This window comes from Chrysochloris asiatica, unplaced genomic scaffold (assembly GCF_000296735.1).
Source record: "Chrysochloris asiatica unplaced genomic scaffold, ChrAsi1.0 scaffold00008, whole genome shotgun sequence".
In the NCBI taxonomy this organism is placed as follows: Eukaryota; Metazoa; Chordata; class Mammalia; order Afrosoricida; family Chrysochloridae; genus Chrysochloris; species Chrysochloris asiatica.
Window position 1 is genome coordinate 11,082,799 of NW_006408526.1, and position 15,074 is coordinate 11,097,872.

Sequence of the window (15,074 nt, forward strand, 5' to 3'; positions counted from 1 at the left end):
TTTTTTTTTTTCATAGAACCCAGCTTCTCATATTATTTGCTCAGCATACAAGTTGAATAAGTATGGTGAAAGAATACAACCCTGTCGTACACCTTTCTTAATTTTAAACCATTCAGTGAGGTTGTATAATTGAAATGCAAAGTAGGGATTTATATTCTTACACTGTTCCTTGGTGAATCTTAGTTCTACTCTAAATGAATGAAAAAGTAATTTCTTAATCACAGATCAGAGAAGGGGCTCATTATTTTATGCTACATTTGTTAAACTTTAATGATTTATATTTTGATAACTTGACTTTTAAGGTGGATGATACTATCAAGATTGCAGAAGCTCTTTTATCTGACTTGTCAGGATTTCGATCTTTCCATCGAAGTGCTGAAGATCTTTCAGATCAGTTTAAACTTTATGAACAAGAACAATTTGATGATTGGTCAAGAGACATTCAGTCAGGTTTGTCTGATTCCAGATCTGGTTTGTGGTAAGTTTGAACGTCTAAATATAGAAATATATGCAGGAATCTTGTTACTTACATTATTAATGCAAATGAAAGATGCAATTAATTATTTCACATCTTTAGACTTTTCTTCAGGCTTTCTGATTCTCCTGTTGTTGTTGTTAGTTTTAGATCATAAGCTTTTAAGCCATTAAGGTTGGAAACTTTGATGAAATAATTGACTGCTTCCCTCTTCTCATGTCTTTTCCCCAGAACTGCAGGTACCTGTTTTGGAATTAGGTTTTTCTTTTTCATTGTTTTTGTTATTGGTGTTCATATACCTTTAATTCTTGCTTGCATTAATATTGTATATACAAAATTGCATTGTAAACTGTAAAATTTTACTGACTGTAAGCTCCTTTAGATGGATTTTTATTCATGTTGGCCAACATAATAAGGCTTTGATAAATGTTTTTTAGACTGCATTGAGCTTAATTGAATTAGTTAACCTAATTGTACTAATGAGGATTTAAATGGATGGTCTTAGAGAATCATTGTTTCTCTGTACCTAAGATCAACTTTCCATGGCATGTTGTTGTCTGTATTTTTAGAAATTTGTAATGGAACTTTGTCCATAACATGAACAATATTGCTACAAAAGATAATTAGGCCAGAGATGGTAGCTTATTAAACTGAATGAATTGTTTTGTTTTTATTTTTCACATGAGGAGGCTTCAAAACATTCATGGAAAAATGAAATTAAAAGATAATGGAATTTTCCCACAAACATTGAATCCCCTTGTATCTAGAATTCTGGTTCTGGAAGAAGAATAAAGGAACGTAAAGGTGCTAGGGCATTATGATTATAATTTTAATGCCATTAAGCTCTGTTGTGAGGTGCTCCAGAAAAAAAGAAAATAAGAAAGGAAGAAAGGGAGCAACGTGCAGACTCTATCACTACAGTGGTGGATAGCCATTATGTGTGGTAGCCTGCCAAAGGTCTGAGAGCTGCAGTTGGTTCAACAGAGTGTTTTCCATTTGGTTCTGAAAACTCCACCCACCTTTTTTGGGTGAAGTCTATTACTGTCAAGTAGAATCACTGTTCTTTGGAAATTCTGATATGTAGAAACCCAATCTGTCTCTTTCAAGGAGAGAAGATTAGTTTTAAATAAAGGCAGAAAATGTCATTACATAGTTTTCTGATAGACTTTATGTTCAGATAGGACAAATTGGGCTTAAGTTACCATTTTAAGACATTTCAAAGTACTTACTTTTTAGTGCACTTTGTTTTTTGTGCTATTAAGTAGGTTGACTAGGCTTGTTTTTTGCTTTTAGTAACTTTTAAGATCTGTTAGGTTTCTGAATTGTGAGTGACTTGAAAAGCTCAGTAAACTTAATCCTAAAAGACAGGCAATGAGAACACAGGATTTATGTGTCATTTGGCACAGTATTTTGCAATCCATGCTGATTAGAATAGCCCAAAGTAAAATTTTCTATTATCGCCTTTACATGAAACAGAGCAAGGGCAGCTAGAGGATTAAAACATTTGAATATCTATTCTCCTATTATTTTGTGTTATCATTGATACTTTAATAAAAGTCTTAAATAACCAAGTAGACTGATATTGCACGAATCTAGGGTACCTTTTATAACGTGAATCAAAACATTTTTTTCCTTTTGGTGAATGTGATGTCAATTTTGAATCTTTGCTAAAGGTTGTTGTTGTTGTTATGTGCTGTGGAGTTGGTTCCAGCTCATAGTGACCCTGCATAGGGTTTCCGCGGCTGTAAATCTTAATGGGAGCAGAAAGCCTCATCTTTCTTTTGAGTAACGACTGGTAGTTTTGAACTGCTGACCTTGAGGTTAGAAGCCTGATTTGTAACCACTACACTACCAGAGCTCCTTTTGCTAAAGGTTAAGAGATTGATTTTTCTGTTTTTAAAAATGTTTGGTTGAAATGTTAATGTGATAATTTATTTTGAATATTGCAGTTTGTTAGTAAGATAACTATGTGAAGGAAAAAAAAAGTTAAAAAAACTACACAAAACAGAGCCTGAAAACTTCTTACTTTTCTTTCCTTTGAGCAGATTTTAGATTAACAAAGAAGTTATAAAAATCATACTTTGTTTTCATAAAACAGTGTGAACATGAAAATGTAAAATATTCATTTTGTTTTGTAGTATTCAGGCTAATAGTCGAATTATGGAATTGGATCCTAACGATGGCTCATTAAAAGTGCATTACTCAGATCGTTTGGTCATTCTTCTGAGAGAAGTTCGTCAGCTTTCTGCACTTGGCTTTGTTATTCCTGCTAAAATACAGCAAGTTGCAAACATTGCACAGAAATTCTGCAAGCAAGCAATTATTCTTAAACAAGTATGAAATTATTTTTTGATAGTGTATCTATTTTCAGTTTATTACATTAAACTAGAATATTTGAAGGGCTTTGTTTTTTACTTTTGCTTGTTTTGGGCTAATGTACCATTTAGTATTATGAAATTATGGTCTGTTAAGAGACTCGATACAACGTTTGCTTTGTAACCTGTACAGGGATTTATTACTTCGAAGTATTGTTGTTACTACTTTTTGTTATGAAAGCATTTTAAAAATAGAGTATTATTTTTTATTTCTCTTTTTCTCAACTGTCTGTTAAAAGTACCTTCTGCCTATCTTCTTGGAACAAATTCTTAGATAATTATCAGGCTAATTGAATTGTCTGTGTTTCTAGTTATTTCTTTCATCAATTTAATTTGTACATTGCCATCATGTTTCCCTGGTTAAAACCAGTTAGTGCTGCTTCTGGTCCTTGCCATGGCTTATAAGGTTTTTCTTAAGATTTTAGCCCTCCCTCCTCATAGTCTTTCTCTTAATGTTACACTCTGTGCTTTTGTAAGATGAAGCTTGTCTCTAAGCACTGAAAGTGTTTTCTCTGGCTGGAAAAATCAGTCATTGTTTAATTCCCAACTCAAAAGTCAGTTTCTTTGTTATGCCTTCCTTTAGTTAATTGTTCCTTCTTCTGTGATGAATAGTACAGTGGGAGGATCGCTATTTTAATACTTTCATACGGTATTTGATTCTTTTTGTCTTTCTCTTAGCTGATTATTAATTTTAGAAGATAGTTACCTTGTATTTTTGATTTTTTAAAAACTTTTTTTGTGAATTGAGTGAAAGTTGACAGAGCAGATTGTCAGTTTTATAGTCAACGAATCTTATACTTTGCTTCATTGCAATGACTGCAATCACCTCCATGTACCATCAGTTAACAGTATTTACCTCTATTCACTTTACTCTGTGTTCCACCCTGTGTCTCTTGCTACCTTCATTGTTCCTCTGCCAACCTTCCTCTTATTGTATATTGTCTGTCCTGTCACCTATATTAACTGTGTCTACCCTCCTCAGTAACCATCATAAAATGTTTCTTTTATCAGGAAAATCTTTTAAAAAATATTTACACCATTGGTCTCATACAATATTTGTCTATTTTGTGATTGACAAATTTCACTCAGCATAATGTTCTCCAGGTTCATCCATGTTTTGAGGTGTTTTGCAGACTCAGTATTTGTTAGTGTTGCTTAGTATTCCATTGTGTGGGTACCAAAGTTTGTTTAACCTTCCTTTTGTTGATGGGCATTTGGACTGTCTCCATCTTTTTGTTATTATGAATAGTGCTGCACTGAACATGGGTGTGTATGTATCTATTTGTGTTAAGTCGTATCTCTTGTAGACAGCATGTTGAAGAATCCTGTTTTATTTTCCACTCTGCTACTCTCTGTCTCTTGATTGCTGCACTGAATCCATTTACATTCAGTATAATTACTAATAGGTATGAATTGATTGCTGTAGTTTTGATGCTCGCATTTTGTACTGCTGCTGGTTTCTATATTCCACATGATTTTCTGTACTGAGTTCATTTTGTTTCTCAGGCTTCTTTTCATTTTTCTAATTCTTTCTGATTTTTCTCTTTTTTATTTTGATGTGACGGTGCATTAATTTTCTTTGAGGTTACTCTGTAGTTTATTAATTTCCCCTCCTGAGTTTAAAGCAGTGTGTTTTATCTTGTAATCTACTTGGCATTTGGGGTTCTGTATCTACACTATTCTCTCTCTTTGCTTTGTAGTTGGCATCATTTTAAATCGATATCTCTGATTCCCTGTTTTCAGTCTTGTAGGTTTGTTTTTTTTCTAAGTAATTCTGTATCTGGATTCAGATCTGGGTGGTCTTGTCATGTATGTTAATCTCAGGTTGTTGTCTGCTGTTGTTGGTTTTCAGCCATAAGAAAATTTCCTCCTGGTATCATAAAAATACCTTTTAGTATTTTTGTAAAGTTGATCTGGTTATTACAAAATCTGTTTATATGGAATTGTCCTAATTTCACCATCCTATCTGAGGGATAGTTTTGCTGGGGGTATGATTCTTGGTTGGCAATTTTTTCTTTCAGTTTTGTATATGTCATCTCATTGCCTTTTTGCCTGCATGGTTTCTGCTGAGAAATCCGAGCTTAGTCTTATTGATTCTCCTTTGTAGGCACCTTTTAGTTTTTCCTGAGCTGCTCTCAGGATTCTTTCCTTGTCTTTGTCTTTGGAAAGTTTAATTATGATATGTCTTGGGGATTTCCTTTTGGGTTCTATCTTGTTTGGGGTTCATTCAGCTTTTTGTATGCTTGTCTTCTTGTCTTACATTGTTAGGAAAGTTTTCTTCCACCAACTCTGATAATTTTCTCTGTGCTTTGTATCATCTCCTCCTGCTCTGGAATTCCAATCACACATAAGTTATTTTGCTTAATGATGTCCAGATTTTTCAGATTTTTAATTCTTTTTTTCTGATTGTTCTTCTAGCATACTAGTATTGAGAGATTTATCTTTGAACTCACTAATTTGGGCTTTCATTGCTTCTAATCTACTCCTTTACCTTTTCAAGGTATTAGCCATTTCTGAAATCTTAGTATTAATCTTCTGGATTTCTAATTGTAGATTTTGTATTGTTTCAAAATTTACATTCATTTTGTCTGTTTTTTCATATTATGTTTTCCTGAATTCCTCTAAAGTTTTTACTGTGTTCTCCTTACTTTGCTAGATGTTTCTGTCAATCTTTTGAAGGTACCTAGTATCATTCTTTTGAATTCAGTGGTTCAAACCCACCAGCTGCTCCCTGGGAATCCTATAAAGTGTCACAGTGAGTCAGAACCGACCTTATGGCACTTAACAACAATATTTACAAATATTATTGCTGTTGTTAAGTGCCAATGAGTCAATTTAGACCCACAGAAACCCTGTATTGGGTTTTGGAGGAGCAGCTGGTGAGCTTGAACCACTGACTTTGCAGTTCAAATGACTGTGCAGTCTGATGCATTAGCCCACTGTGCTACACTAGGACTCCATCTATCCGTCTATCTATCTATCTATCTATCTATCTATCTATCTATCTAGATAGATAGATAGATAGATAGATATATCTCACTGCAACATTAATATCAAAGATTAAAAAAAAATAAGAAAACAACAAATGCTGGTGAGGGTGTGAAGAATCTGGAAACCTATATTGCTAGGGGGACTGTAAAAAGGTACAACCATTGTGGAAAATGGTATGGAACGTCCTCAGAAAGTTGGAAATAGTAATACTATATGACCTGGCAATCCTTCTACTTGGTATATGTTGTTGTTTTTGTTAAGTGCTGTCGAGTTGGTTCTAGCACATATCTATATAGGGTTTCTGAGGAGTGGATGGTGAATTTGAACTGTTGACCTTGCAGTTCAGACTGATCTTTCAGTCCAGTGCTAATCCTACAGCACCACATCAGGACTCCATTGGTATAGATTCCCAAGAAATATATATCTTCTCGTGTTCACTGCAGGACTATTTACTATAGCAAAGAGGTGGAGATAGCCTAAATGCCTATCAATGAAAGAATGGATAAACACACTTTGGTACATACACACAACGGGAGATTATGCAGCACTGAAGAATAAAGATGAATCTGCAAAATCCCTCATAGCATGGATGGACCTGGAGAACATTGTTGTTGTTGTTATGTGCCGTGGAGTCGCTTCTGACTCATAGCGACCCTACACAGGGTTTCCGAGGCTGTAAATCTTTACGGGAGCAGACCGCCTCATCTTTGGAGAACATTAACCTGAGTTAAATTAGTTAATAACAAAAGGACAAAAATTGTATGCGTCTACTCTTATAAAAGCTCAAGAAAAGGGTTTTATGCTAAAATAAACATTGTTTGATAGTTACCTGGATGGAAGGGTAGGACAGTAATTCACTGGCTAGACAACAGACATGTATAACTTGGGTGACGGGGAAGGCAGTATACACCAAAAGGGAAGTTGGCAGGAGAATGATGGAGACTGTTGAAATGCAAGGGATGAATGCAAGGGTTAAAGGGGATAGAGGTAAATGCTGTTATTTACAGAACCTTGTAACAACAGTGTTCTATGAGTGGATACATGGACAGATGCACAAGCTGAACAGGTAAGAGAGGGAAAGTGGGAATATACCCACAAATATATAAAGGTTTGACAGAGGTTATTTGTATATGGGTATTTACCTTTGCTGTGAACATACCTATGAATGTGGTGGAGCATACAGAGGACAAAATGATGAAAACTCCTTAGACATTGGCAAATACCTTGAGGCAATGAATTCCTGGGCCTGAGGACTCAGGACCACAGTCTTAGCGGACACCGTGGTCAACTGGCATGACAGTCCATGAAAACTATGTTCTGTATCCTACTTTGATGAGTAGAGTCTGGGTCTTAAAAGCTCATGAGTGGCCATTTAAGATGCAATTATTGGTCTCTTCATGTATGGATAAAAGAAGGAGTGATGAAATTTAAGACATTTGAAATCAATTAGTCCAAAAGCCTAATGGAACTAGTGAACATCCTCCAAGACCCTGAGACTAGAAGAATTGGATGGGGCCAGCTACCACCATTAACTCCTCTGAAAGGGAGCACATTAGAAGGTTCTGGATAGAGGAGAAGACAACGTGGAACAAAAATCAAAATTACAAAAATAACCAGGCTTATGGTTAGAAACACAGTGGAGGAACCTGAGAGTATGGTCTTCAGCCACCCTTTAGATATGGAATGGAACCAATTTTCATGGGCCAATTTTTAGCCAAGCAGTAGATAGGTATATAGAGAAGATAGCAACACTAGGAAAATATTCACATCATGGAATGGTCAAACAGTCATGATCAAAAGGGCAACATTTACCTAAGGAGGGTGCAATGGAAATAAAAACCACAGGGAGGAAGTAGGATAGTTGGTACCTGGAAAGGATTGAAATCATTGAGATGAAACTGAAAACTGAAGGTCTACTCTGTAAACCTTCATTTAGTTCACAATAAAAAGTTTAACACACAAAAAGAACATTTTAAGATGTATCCAGAAGTACAGTGCTGTCAGTGATAGGGTAATATGCATATGCCTACAAGGAAGACCCGTTAATATGAGTATATACACATTTACACACAAGTCACTAATGCCAAAGATGAAGAAACAGGATTTCTATCAACTGCTTTAGTCTATAATGGATCAAACATGCAGTCAAGATGCACTGATAATTATTGGTGATTGGAATGATGTGAAAGCTGGAATCAAAAAGAACGACCAGTAATTGGAAAATATGACTTTGGTGATAGAAACGATGAGACTGTATGATAGAATTTTCCAATACCAATGATTTATTCATTGCAGACACCTTTTGTACCTCTGGATGGAATACAGAGGAATCAAATCTACTACATCTGTGAAAAGAGATGATGGAGAAGCACAATATCATCAGTCAGAAGAAAGTGAGGGTCCAACTTTGGAATAAACCATCAGTTGCTCATATGTGAGTTCAGGCTGAAGCTGAAAAAAATTAAAACAAGTCAATGAGAGCCAAAATACAACCTTGAATTTAGAGATCATTTCAAGAACAGATTTGACACATTAACATTATTGAAGATCAGTTGAGTTGTGGGATGACACTAAGGATATTATGCATGTAGAAAGTTAAAAGTCTTTAAAAAGAGAAGCAAGCAAGAAAAGACCAAAATGGATGCCAGCAGAGACTCTTTAAAACTTGGTCTTGAACACAGAGTAGCTAAAGTGATTTGAAAAAAACGATGAAGTTAAAGAGTTGAACAACAGATGCCAAAGGGCAGCCTATGAGGGCAAAGTAAAGTATTATAATGAAATATGTGAAAACTTGGAGTTAGAAAAGCAGATGGGAAGAACATACTCAGAATTGCTAAGCTTAAATAAATGCTTTGAGTTGCAATATTGAGGAGTTTATGGGAAAGGATCAAGGGAAGTATCAAGGGAAGGTTGTCAAAGGAAGACAATACATAGTCACTGTACCAAGAAGAATTGGTTAATATTCACCCATTTCAGGAGGTAGCATACTGCCAAGAATTCTTTGTATTGAAGGTTGAAATTCAAGCAACACTGAAGACATTAGTGAAAAACAAGGCACCAGGAATTTAAAGAATACCAATTGAGATGTTTGAATAAATAGATGCAATGCTGGGAGCCCTCACTCATCTGTGAAGGAATTAGGCCAGTCACCTGGAAGAGATCTATATTTGTGCCCATTCCAAAGAAAGGTGCTGCAATGGAATGCAGAAATTATCACATACAAGTAATGTTCTGAAGATAATTTTAAAATGGTTGCAGCAGTACATAGACAGGGAACTGCCATGGAATGAATCGGGATTCAGAAGAATATGTGGAATGAAGGCTGTCATTGCTGACATAAGATGGATCTTGGCTGAAAGTAGAGAATACCAGAAAGATGTTTGCTTGTGTATTATTGATTATGCAAAGGTATTTGACTATGTGAATCATAAATAGGAATTCCAGAACTCTTGTGCTCATGAGGAACCTGTATATAGTCCTCATGAGAGGAACAAATGTGGCAATCGTTCAAGCAGAACAAGGGGCTACTGAATGGTTTCAAAATCAGGAAAGGTGTGTGTCAGGGTTTTATGCTTTCACTATACGTACTCAGTCTGTATGCTGAATAAATTATCAAAATTATCAGAGAAGCTGGACTACATGAAGAACATGGCATCAGGATTGGAGGAAGACTTATTAACTGCTGGGATTGCAGATGACACAATCTTGCTTGTTAAAAGGTGAGAATTTGAAGCACTTTCTGATGAAGATCAAAGACTATATATAGCCTTCTGTTTTGATTGCACCTCAACATAAGGAAACATCCTCACAAACAGATTAATAAGCAATATCATGATAAATGGAGAAAAGATTAAAGTTGTCAAGGATTTCATTTTATATAGATTCACAACAACCATGGAATCAGCCGACAAGACATCAATTGATGAATTGCATTGAACTAATCAACTGCAAAAGACCTTTTTAAGGTGTTATAATGTAAAGATGTCAGGTTGAGGACTAAGGAGCACTTGATCCAAAGCAGGGTATTTTCAGTAGTCTCATATGCCTGTAAAAGCTGGACAGTGAGTAAAGAAGGTTGAAGAAGAGTGATACATTTGAATTATGCATGCATACTGGATAGAGTAAGAACTGCAAGAAGAATGAACAATTCTTTCTCGGAAGAAATACATATAGTTAGAGAATCCCTAGAAGCTAGAATGGTGAGACTTTGTCTCACATTACTTTGGACATGTTATGAAGAGGGATAGTCTCTGCAGGACATCATGCTTGATAAATCAGAGGGTTAGTGAAAGGATCAGGGCCCTCAAGGTGGATGGACACCATGTTTACAACAATGGACTAAACATGGGAATGGCTGTAAGAATGGTGAAGCATTAGACAGTATTTGATTCAGTTGTACATATGGTCACTGAGTCTGAACTGAGTCAATGACACCTAACAAATGCAGTAACATACAAATTGTTAAGTGACAGTAGGAATTGTGTGTTAACATTCTCTTTAATTGCTTTCTGGTTGGTTGTTTCCTGTACTCTGCTTTCCTTGGCCCTTATCGTCTCATATTTGTTTCGGAGTAAATGTTGGCTTTTTTGGTTTCATATACCTGAGTTTTAATAGAGTGCCACCCATAGAGTAATATCTTTTATTTTGTGTGTTACTTTGTTATTTTGCTAAAAGATGATCTTGAGGGATAGTTTCCATTCAAGGTTAACTAGTATTTCAGGGTGTTGTTATTGCCATCGAGTTGGTGCTGACTCATCGTGACCTTAAGCACAACATAATGAAACACTGCCCAGTCCTGTGTAAACCTCACAGTCACTGCCACACTTGAGCCATTGCTGCTGTCACTGTGCCAATCCATCTTTTGATGTGATTTGTGCTTAAAAAAGACCACTCTTGCTGCTTCCAATAGACTGTAGGATGCCATGTTGGAAGCAGGCAGACCAGTTAAAGAACTACTGTAATGGTTTAAACAACGGGTAAAGATGCTTGGATTGGTGTGGTGTTGGTGGAAGTGGGGTGAAGTGGTTGGGTTCAAGTTACATTTTGGAAGTATAGTCAATAAACTTTGCTGATGTAAAGTGGGAGAGAAGAGTTAAAAATGATTCAGATATTCTTGGTATTAGAAATGGGTAAATGATTGCCGTATATATTAAAATAGGAAGGAGAAGATTTGGAAAGGAATAGGAATTTAGGATTCAGTGTATAGTATTTAACATACTTTGTTGGATTGCTCTCTTCTCTTTGAAACTGTGAACTTCTTGATTATAGGAATCAGGTTTTATAATCTTTGTTTACCCAGCCTCTAGAAGTCCTAGAGGCACAATAGTTAAGTATTCAGGTGCTGTGGGTTAATGCCCTGGACTGCAAGGTCACTGCAAGGTCGGCGGTTCAAGCCTAATCAGCCACTCCTCAAAAATCCTATACAGGGTTGCTATGAGTTGGCACCGACTTGACTGCACTTACCAAAAACAACTGAGAGGTTGATGATTCAAACCCACCAGCAGCTCTGAGGGAAACAATGATCTAGCAGTGTGCACCCTTAAAGGTGTAGAACATTCTATGGGGCAGCAGTTCTAATCTGTCACATGGGGGTACTATGAGTCAGATCAACTTGATGACTTCTAAGGACAACAACAGTTGTGTTAAATACCTTCTAATGCATTTTGACTTTTCCTGGTGTGGTGTTGTAGGAAAAGCACTGGGCTGTGAACCACAAGATCGCCAGTTCAAACCTACCGGCTGGTCCTCAAAAACCCTATACAGGGTCACTATGAGTTGGAACCACTCGACAGCACTTAAAAACATCAGTATAAGTTTTCTGAGGAGGAGCTGGTGGTTAACAGTCTAGTGCTTATCTTACAGCGCCATACAAGACTCTAAAACTACAGCAGTATGACCTAGCAAATGATAGAAATGTAATACTTATTTATTGTGTATATTAACATATGAATGCATATTATAGTGAAGATAAAAATTATTTTATGTTAAAGTTTAGGATTGATGAAAATTAAAGTTTTCGTTCAAGCAATTATGATATTTATTTTTGATTATTGCTAATTGGACTTTTCCTTTGTAGGTGGCACATTTTTATAATTCTATTGACCAACAAATGATACAAAGCCAGAGACCAATGATGTTACAGTCTGCCTTAGCATTTGAACAAATTATTAAGGTAAATGGACTTTTTTTTGGTTATAAATATATATTACATATGAAATGTTTCCTATTTCTCAGTTTTACAGCATATCCTTAATTTTTATTTTACTCTCCAGTAACTCCCTTCACTCTAACCAAGTAACATTTTCTCTAGCTGTAGATTTGTTTAGCTTTTTATTGTGAATTGGGTGAAGGCTTACAGAATAGATCATCTGTTTTGCACTCAACAACTCAGACACATTTTGTTTTATCTCAGTGATTGCAATCCCCCCCAATGTAACATCACTTGTTCCGCTTCCTCCCTGTGTTTCCTGTTTCCATTCCTCCTTTTTTCCTAAACCCTCTGAACTTTGTCTTTGGGTAGATGCTGCCCATTTGATCTCAAATGATGGATTATTTTAAGGAGTGTGTACTTCACTAGTGTTCTTACTCCTCCTTAATAGACCTATCAACTGTTTGGCTGAAAATTGAGCAACTGGGGTGAGTTCAGTTCTGGACCTAAAGGATGACTGAGGGCCATAGTCTCGGGGTTCCATCAGCCTCTATCTGACCAGTAAACCTGTTTTCTTTTATGATTTTGAGTTTTGTTCCACAATTTGATCATACTCTATACAGGACCTTCTAAGGAGCTCTGTATAGCGTAGTGGTTAAGAATCGGGCTGCGAACCTTAAGGTCAGCAGTTCGAAACTACCAGCTGCTCCGTGGAAGAAAGATGAGGCTTTCTGCTCCCTTAAAGATTTATAGCCTTGGAAACCCTGTACAGGGCCGTTGTGGGTTGGAACTGACTCGATAACACTTAACAACCACAACAACATACAGGACCTTCTAATGTGATTCTTTTCAGAGCAGTTGGTTGTTGTAGCTGGGCACCATCTTGTTCTTCTGTTCTCAGGGTAGTGGAGACTGATGTTTATGTCCCACTGCAGAGTTAAACTGTAACAATACTTTGGACATATTGTCAGGAGGAACTAGTCCCCGGAGAAAGGCACTTTATCATGCTTGATAAAGTGGAGGGTTAGTGAAAAAGAGAAAGGCTCCCACTGAGATGGACTCATGCACAACAATAATTATGAGGATGGTACAAGTGTTTCTTTTTTTTTTGTACATAGGGTTGCTATACGTTGGGACTGACTTGATTGCTCCTAACAACATCAACAATGTTTCACATGTTTTGGTACTAATTTTAGCTCTGGTAGCATATTGGTTATGAATTGGGCTGCGAACCACAAGGTCAGCAGTGTGAAACTACCAGCTGTTCCGCGGGAGAAAGATGAGGCTTTCTGCGCCTGTAAAGATTTATAGCCTCGGAAACCCTGTACAGGGTCGCTATGAGTTGGAACCGACTCCACGGCACATAACTACCAACCACCATATCAGTATGAATACTGTATAATTTTGACATTACACAAAACTGCCCCCAAATTCAGTGATTTGTTAGGAGGTCTCAGCATAAAGTCATACTCATGGCTGTGATTTATTATAGAAAAAGAATAGAAGAAACAAAGCACGTGGTTGAAATCCTTTCCCAATAGAGTCATACAGGACACATTAGTTTCTCTCAGCAATATGTTGTACTAACAAATGTGAAATGTTACCTTATTTGATTTGAGAGTTGGTTATGTAGGCCACCTTTGTCTAGTATATACCAAAATTCAAGACTCTCTGAAGGAAAATAGGTGTTCATCATAAATCATTTGTCTGTATAAACAGTTTAGATACAATGAGACACACTAATAGAGTGGTAGGAACTTTTAGAAATCTAAGTTCTGACACTAGCCAACCTTGTAAGTAAGCCTTTCAAGGGATAGAAATCATTCCTACTATGTTAACTGTATTCTGTACACTAGTTCTCAGATTTAAATTGTTGTTATTGTTAAGAGCCGTTGAGTTGGTTCCAACCTGTAGCGACCCTGTATAGGGTTTCCAAGAATTGACTAGTGAGCCTGAACCGCTGACCTTGCAGTTCAAACACTTTTGCAGTCTGGTGCATTAACCCACAGTGCCACACCGGAACTCCTAAACTTAATTGTTGTCGTTGTTAAGTGCCGTTGAGTCAGTTCCAACCCATAGCAACCCTGTATAGGATTTCCGAGGAGCAACTGGTGAGCTTGAACCACCGACCTTGCAGTTCAAATGGCTTTGCAGTCTGGAGCATTAACCCATAGCACCACACCAGGACTCCTTAATTAGGAGTATATAATTCATATTATATTGTTGTTATTACATGCTGCAGAATTGGTCCTGAATCATAACTATGTAAAATACTACCAGATTGTGCTCATCCTCACAATTGTTGCTATGTTGAGTCCATATATTTTTTTTTTAACATTTATTGTGAATTGAATGAAGGTTACAGAGCAGATCACCAGGTTTACATTTAACAAATCATACACTTTGGATTTCAGAAGAGACTCTGAAACTTGCTCTCCAGTGTAGAGATGCTAAAGCAAATGGAAGAAATGAGGAGGTTCAAGAGCTGAACAGAAAATTACAAAGGTCAGCTCAATAAGACAAAGTCAAATATTATAACAAAATGTACAAAGACCTGGAGTTATGAAACCAAAAGAGTTCCTCGCTCAGCATTTCTCAAACTGAGGAAACTGAAGAAAAAATTCAAGCCTCGATTGCATTATTGAAGGATTCTCTGAGCAAATTATTGAATGATGCAGAAAGCATCAAAAGAAGATGGAAAGAATGCACAGTCACTGTACCAAAAGGAAATGGTCGATGTTCAACCATTTCAAGGGTAGCATATGATCAAGAGCCAGTGATCCTGAAGGAAGAAGTCCAAGATGCATTGAAGGAATTAGCAAAGACAGGCACCAAGAATTGATAGAATACAAACTGAAATCTTTCAAGAAAGTAGGCGGCATTGTAGGCACTCACTCATCTATGCCAAGAAATTTGGAGGACAACTATCTGGCCAACTGATTGGAAGAGATCATATTCGTGACCATTCCAAAGACAGATGACCCAATGGAATGCAGAACCATTGGACAGTATCTTTGATACCCCATGCAAGTAAAGTTTTACTAAAGGTAATACAGAAATGACTGCAAGCATACATTGACAGAGA

At 36.6% G+C, this 15,074-nt stretch overlaps 1 protein-coding gene across 2 annotated transcripts in view; it reads left to right on the forward strand.

The window, feature by feature from the left end:
- The window catches only part of DYNC2H1 (dynein, cytoplasmic 2, heavy chain 1), a 369,106-nt gene that overhangs the window by 25,495 nt on the left and 328,537 nt on the right, over positions 1-15,074 (forward strand). For both annotated transcript variants that reach the window (XM_006833779.1, XM_006833780.1), the window contains exons 11-13: positions 303-478; positions 2,614-2,809; positions 11,918-12,013. In XM_006833779.1, the coding sequence (XP_006833842.1) occupies positions 303-478; positions 2,614-2,809; positions 11,918-12,013 (468 nt within the window). The remainder of the gene's footprint in view (positions 1-302; positions 479-2,613; positions 2,810-11,917; positions 12,014-15,074) is intronic.